Below are 7,199 nucleotides of genomic sequence, written 5' to 3' on the forward strand. Positions count from 1 at the left end.
GCAGTTTGCCACCAAATACCAACTTGCGGTGCTAGCTGGGAACAGCGCTTGTGGGTGATTCTAGGCTGCAGTTTCTCCCAGCACTGTTTGGGAGACAGGAAAGCTACTTGGTAGAACGGGCTCGAGAAGGGCCGTGCAGAAACCAGCGGCTGGTGAGTGTGAGCTGGTGACCCCAGGACTCCTGCCTTCCTCTCCAGGGCAGACAGCGATTCTCAAGCACATTGAGAATCATCCCACCCTATTCCTCCTTCAGGACGGAAGGGCACTGTACTGTGATGTGCTTTCTGCCCTGCTTGCTTCCCTTCCTGTGGGTTCTTGGTAAGGGGAGACAAAAACTCACGCCTCACGGGAAGCCAGCGGCCGCCTGGCTTCGATGCACTGTAAGGTGTGAGCACGGTGAGGTTACAGGAGGAGAGGCATAGGGCTGGCTAACTGCATCCTGACTCTCTTAACTAATGAAGGAAGCAGGGGAAGGGGGAGGTCTGGCGTGCAGGAAGCTTCACTGACTTTCCATGCCTCGGTCTCTAGGAGCAGGCAACACATGACTAAGGGTTGCCCGTCTCCTTGCAGGCTGCTGGAGTACTAAAGGCCAACACTCAGAAGGGGAGAGCATTTCTGAGGGAACTACTTTGAGGCAGAGGGTGTGGCTACCACATCATCACGGTGATGGACGGGCAACACCGGCTCGCCCTTCCCAGGTGCAGGAGAGGACACCAAGGCAGGTTCCTGAAGGACCAGGAAAGAGATCATGAAAAGTACATTAAGAAGGAAAATACATGGCCTGTCTTTCTTTTGCCTCACATGTGGGATCTACGGCTACCTATGTATGCATTTCAAACACTGATAGAAGGGCTGGGGGAGCACAAACCTAGCAGCCTCTCTTCTATGTCAGCCAGGGAACCCTCAGCTCAGCACTCCAAAGGGATTCAAGGCCATCAGGGAAGGGGGTTCTGTGTTGGGATGCATGATCCTAATTATAATTCCCACACTGTTTACTACATGAAGAGAACAGTATGTTGAGCGTCCTCTAGTTTGGGGCAGCTGAGATCCTGTAGGGCTCACTGCTCTTCTGTTTTGCTACTATTCCTGAACTTCACCACCATGACTGTAATATTGTCAGGGCAGCCTCTGTAAAAGGACTGCAGGACGATGCTTTTGGCCCCAAAGTGCGGCTCATCCAAGCGCTCCTTGATGAATCGAACTGCTTCTTCATTGCTAAAAGCATCCCACAGGCCATCCGACGCTAAGATCATGAACTCAGGCTGCAGCTTGTCCAGGTCAAAGGTCAAGATGTCTGGGTCTGGGATGACCACGTTGAGATTTTTCAGCGGATAATCTCCCAGGGATCGAGACATGGCTAGGATCCCCTGGACCCTCCAGGAGCCATTAAAGCTGATGAATCCACCTGGAAAGACAGAAGGAGCCTGTTAGCTTGCCCAGCTGATAATCTCCCATACTTGGTACAGTTTGAGTGTGTGTACCACAAGCTAGTCTGCTACATGAGAACTGAGCCACAAGTACTCCTCCTTCCCCTTCATCACTGCCGAGGCCAACAGCATCCTGCGGCAGGGCCTGTAGAGATGATGAGAACTTCATGCGCTCATCCTCGGCCCTGCTAATGTATGCAAGAATATGAAGGGTTGAGTATGGGCAGGGACAGAGCATCAGCTTTAATAACACCCTGTGGCAGCTTGGTGACTGACAGCAGGCAGCTCCAGCATCGGGGTTTGAAGAGAGTGGAAAGAAAATTCTGAAAAGCAGGTAGACAGGCAGGAGACGTCTCTGAAATAGTCGCTAGTGAGGTCACTCTTGGATGTGTTGGTGTGGATCTCAAGAAGAACTGGGATCAAGGAAAACCAAATGAGTATAACACCTATTCCACTGTATCGTGAGAATGTAAGACATTATTCCATACACATCCCCTAGCACAGTGTGGGATGGCACATAGTTCAGTGCTGTCCATTCTTTTCCCTCTCTCCCTTCCTCTTTGAGAGAAAACCTCTTATGGTCCAAGGTCATCTTGAACTCACTACATGGCTGAGGCTGGCCTTGCATTTCTGACTCCCCGGTTTCTACCCCCTGAGCACTGGGATTAAAGACGTGTTCCACCGCCCCCCTGGCTTTCACTAGCCTTTCTTTAAAGAAGCCATGAAACTTTCCATGAAAGTTATGTAAGCTCTAGACCTTTCCCTGACAACCCTGGAGGAGAGAGGAGCCACACATGAAAGTCACAGGCATCAAGTAGTACTCTTCTGTGACAGGTTAAACACTGCTAACCACTGAAGGGAGGCAGGGTGGAGGAATGGCTTGTGGGGGGGAACAGCATAGAGAGGTTTGCTTTAAGGGAATGGTGGACAGAACATCAGGCAATTCCTGCAAGTGTGGTGTAGTGGTCAGGGACCTGTGCTGTGTAGTTGGCCATGGTTTCAATTCTGGCATTGTCATCCACTGGCTGTATGTCTGTGGACAAAGGTCTCTCTGAAGTTCTAATTACTGGCTATAGAGTGATTTTAACACTATAGTCTTCACAGAATATATAAACGTGTATGATGTGTGTCAGGCTTGGCTCCTACACATGGTGAATGGAAGCTTACACTGATGCTGGCAGTGAAACAGCAGAGACAGAAAGGTCACCATTATATGGCCAGAAGTTCCCGTCATGCTGAGTGGGAGGAAGAGAGATGTCGTGAAGTCTATGGTCATACTAAACACAAATAAAGGTGACAAAACTCATCATTACTCATTAGGTCATTTAGGGCGATTAAAACAAGAGACTCACAAATGGTCCAGGTACACAGAACATGAGACCTGAGAGTGCTTAGCTCTAAATGGAACATCTATGTCATGCCCTCTCTGCCTAAGGTTTGGAGGTCATGGAGGTGGAGTGGGCAGCAAGAGTGTACGGGTCAGAGGTGGTGGAGGACTCCAAGGGGAACAGCAGGGTAGCTCACACATGAACTCACGACATTGTGACAGTATGCACAGTACCTGTGGAGACTCAAGTCAGACAACATTCAAGTATGGAGGTAAGAAGCGGGCATGAAGGTCCACCCCTAGCTGAGAAGCTACTGGCGCGTGACAGCTGCTGGAAGAAAGAGCCCATTTCTTCAAGGGTGTGGCCCTTGGTAGTTAGACTGTGGATGGTCTCACATGGGCAGCACGATTGGACTTGATGGGTAGGGAGAAAAGCCACAAGGTTGCATAACGATATGATCGCTAATCTTGGCTCTCAGGTTGACTCTATCTAGGACACATCCCCTAACAGCTGGGCGTGTCCGTGAGGGATTTTCTTGATTGGATTGTCTGAGGTCGATTGGGTTGGGTTGTCTAGGCTACACATTCTGGTGGCAGCCCACATGCATAAAAGGACATGGAAGAGGGAAGATTTTGCCTTTTTGCCTCCTTGTCTTCCCTCATGCCGGCAAGTTCATCTATACTGCCGCTGAGGCATTGCACAGCTGATACATCCTGTCTTGTGGACTATTCAACTGATGGACTCTTTGCCTTCTCTCATTGTGAGAGAGCCATGGTTGGACTAGCTGAACCACAGCTTTTAAGACAGTCAGATAGATCTCATAGATATTTATGATTATTTAATAATATAAACAATAATATATGTAATATATTATACATATTACACACACACACACACACACACACACACACACACACACACACACGTATCAATTCTGACCCTCTAAAGAACCCTAACAAGTACACTTAGGGGGTAGAGCTGGGCAAATTTATAGGAGGAGAATGAATATGATCAAAATACATTGTATGAAATTTTCAGAGTAAAAGTATTAAAAAAAATACACCCTTGCCTACTTTATGAAAAAAAAAAAAAACAGAGTAGGTCAGATTAATCTTGGAGACAGTGTTCAAACTTTGTTCTATAAGGAAGCGCTGCAGAGTGGCAGCCTGTCAGGTATGACAGGGAGGGGACAGAGGACACCATGCTTGTGAAATCTCAAGGACACATGCTGGACACTACCATAGAGCTTCCAGGGGCATCTGAATCTGCAAAACTTAGCCAACTGATCTTCGGTGTGGACTTATTGACCCAGGCCTGGAACTGAAGGACTTGGGAGGTGGAGGCAGGAGACTTGGGTTAGCCTGGGCTACTTGAAACCCCATCTCAAAAAATGAGTATCATCTTAGCAACTTTATGTCAACCACCCTACTTAATGTTATAGTTTCCTGCCACCCCCGTTTCTTCATCCGCGTTATGCATCTAGACAGTAGTTACTACCTTATGGTACACTATGGAACTCACTGATTTTACCTGGTGCCTGTTTACTCTATCTTCGCCCCAACCAACTTAAGAATGTAAATTTCATGAGGGCCCTGTGTGTGTGCAGGGGAGGAGGGCATGGTGAATAAACAGTGGTCTCTTCCCTTTCCACTTGGGACGGTCACCGAGTCGTGTGCCGAGGTATGGAGATAGCCAAGGTCAAGTTCTTGCCTCTCAAGAGCTCACTGCCATGTCTGCACTGGTTGGTTCCGCAGTGCTGAGCCCGGTCAGGAAGGGAAGGCAGGTAAGAGCCAGTTGTGCGTGCATTTTCACAGGGAGCCCAATGAGACGTACTGAGGATGCCAGAACAAGACAGAAGGGGCAGCCGCGCCAGCCTGTGGAAGTCTTGGCCTCCGTGGGACGTGAAAAGCTTCCAACAGGACACTCAGGAGTTGAACTTTAAGGGATGCATACTTTGAATCTTCTTGGAAGTGGGAATGACATTTGCAAAGGCACAAATATATCACTGGAGTTCACACTGGAGTTTCATGAGTCTGGCACGGCTGCAAGGGCGCAGGGGCCCAGTGATTAGGTTGAATTTTAAAACGAAAAGTTTTGCCTTTGGCAGAGAAGAGTAGCAAATTAGGTTGCCATTAATGAATAGGAAATGTACAGTTTAGGAATGTAGAGCAGTTATGGTCATGTCATTGTGACTGTGTGCTGCTGGGTGAATTTGCTCCCTCCCTCCCGGGAAACTCTCCAAGCTGGCACCTAGTTCCTCCACAGTTCCTCCATGGCGGGCGCAGGGCCACAGACTCACCAGCTCTCTTTATCCTCTTCCTCTCCTTCAGCTGGTAAGGCTTGTGATCGTGAGACAAGGGAATGGCATTGCCATCTTTGTCACACAAGACTCCTCGAGAGTCACCCACGTTGGCCACGGTGAGGTCTTTATCTGAGAGTAGAGCGATCAAACACGTTGTTCCTGCAAGACAGAAGGAAGAGGCAGGGTAGCCTGGGCAGTGCATGGATGGTCCCCTGCGTCTCCAGGCCAGCTGACTCCCGTCCTTAGAGCCTCTCTTGCCAGAGGAGCTTTACTCCAGCTACTCCGGGAATAATCACGATTCACTTCGACACCATTGATCAAATCTGACAGGCCATTTTCTTAACCGTGTTACGCTGTCACTGAAACAGGCTAGAGGAACAGTATCATTTTCCTAAATCACTTTGTTTCTGCTACTCTCAATTTAAAACACCACATTCCACCGGATTAGGGGAGAATTAGAATCAGCTCGAAGCCCTAGACAGCTGCTACGTGTGTTTTCATCTTCTCGTTGGTACCGAGTCTCTGAGAAGTCCCAGTGGCAAGTGTGAAAGCGGATAGGTGGGGGCGGGCTGGCTCCTGAGGAAAAGGCAGATGCTAACGACCATATCCTGTGGCGCTGTGACAAAACCAGTACTGTCAGGAAAGGTTGAGCTCAAATATAGAAAGTCTGAGAGCAGAGACCAGGGACTAGGGAAAGGGCCGCCGGCCCCAGGTGTGCAGGGGCAGGCTACAACAGCAGAAGCAGAGACATCTACACGGAAGATGGAAGTGTTGAGGTGGTCTGATCACGTGATGGCCTGAAGCCCACACAGGACACACAAAGACAAGCTTTCCTCAGTTCCTTCTGAAGTGAATACGAACACAGCAAGGAAATTCGAACTGTCTTTTGCCTCCCTCTGACCCCTGCCAGTCACTGTCAGTGGTCACCTGTCTATTGAAACCCAACTCACAACCCGTTCCGCTCTTGCCTCAAATTGACAGCTCCTTTATTTGTTCAAAAATACTCACTTGTCCTTCCCTAAAGGTCCCTCCCTCATTAAGAGCGCCGCACTCCATAACAAAATTATAAACTGCATCTAAATGACCTTTTCACTCTTCCTAGAACAACGACAAAAAGAGGACCCTGTTTGTAACAGAGAGAATACAGGTTGACATGAGCATGAGGTTAATTACAATAATCAGTATATTCAATTACAATTCTGCTTGAAGCTCTATTCTTTCTTAATTAGGGGAAATGATTGGCATGTGAGCAAGTTCACACTGCCTCAGACTCTGAGTTCACATGTGCACTGACCACGCTTATGTAGAGGACCTTGTTCTCCTGGCCCTCTACCTGCTCTGGCATTTCCATTCTTCCACCTCCTCATCCTCAGGGTTCCCTGGGCCCCGAGGGGAGGGATTTGATGGAGACATTCTATTTAGGGCTGAGCATTCCGAGGTCTCTCACTCTGCATACTGTCTGCCTGTGGTCTCTGTATTTGTCCCCATGGGGTATAGGAGGACGCTTCTCTGATGATAGCTGGGAAAGGCACTGACCTATGAGTAGAGCAGAATGTCACTAGGAGTCTGTTTATTGCTAGTCCTTTGGAACAGTAGTATGTGGTTTTACCCTGGGTCCCTGGGATATCTAGACTCAGGTTCTCGGTAAACAAGCAGTGTTAGGGATCAGTTCCATCTCATGGAGCAAGCCTTAAGTCAAATCTGATATTAACTGGTCATCCCTACATGCTCCGAGTCACCATGGCACTAGCATATCATGCAGGCGGGACAACAACGTAGATCAAAGGGTTTCAAGATGGCTTGGTTTTTATCGTTCTTCTTTGGTAGCATGCGGTGTACCTTCTGGTACTAAGAGCATGACCCTGTAGGGGTAAAGGCCTAGGTAGACAGCAGCCAGACTTTAGGTGCCTTGCCCTCAGTTTGTGGAGAGCAGCCTATAGACCTGACAAGAGCTTGGGTTGCTTGGGGTTCCCACGAAACCCTTTTGGCCATTAATTCAATTAGATGTAACCCATTCTCATTACTGGAAGCTTCATTTGGTGGTAAGAGATACCCAGTTGAAGCTTTGTCTCCCCCTCTCTCCCCATTTTTGGTGATTTCATTTAGGGATATACATCAACATAAGAAAGGTGGTTTACAGCA

The 7,199-nt window shown here is 48.5% G+C and overlaps 1 protein-coding gene across 1 annotated transcript; it reads right to left on the reverse strand.

The window, feature by feature from the left end:
* Positions 1-506: 506 nt before the first annotated feature.
* On the reverse strand, positions 507-5,274 carry Ppm1l (protein phosphatase, Mg2+/Mn2+ dependent 1L). The gene is made up of 2 exons (XM_032898261.1): positions 5,055-5,274; positions 507-1,405 (listed from the first exon to the last, which is right to left on the reverse strand). Exons 1-2 carry the CDS (start codon positions 5,257-5,259, stop codon positions 1,059-1,061), a joined length of 552 nt encoding a protein of 183 aa, XP_032754152.1. The 5' UTR covers positions 5,260-5,274; the 3' UTR covers positions 507-1,058.
* Between the last annotated feature and the right edge of the window lie 1,925 nt (positions 5,275-7,199).

This window comes from Rattus rattus, chromosome 3, assembly GCF_011064425.1.
Source record: "Rattus rattus isolate New Zealand chromosome 3, Rrattus_CSIRO_v1, whole genome shotgun sequence".
Classification (NCBI taxonomy): domain Eukaryota; kingdom Metazoa; phylum Chordata; class Mammalia; order Rodentia; family Muridae; genus Rattus; species Rattus rattus.

Excerpts from the sequence above, each read along its gene's own strand:
- Ppm1l (XM_032898261.1), bottom strand. The coding sequence starts at position 5,259 with ATGCACTGCCCAGGCTACCCTGCCTCTTCCTTCTGTCTTGCAGGAACA. Across the intron at positions 1,406-5,054 it reads GAAGAGGATAAAGAGAGCTG|GTGGATTCATCAGCTTTAAT; the intron begins GTGAGTCTGTGG and ends CTGTCTTTCCAG.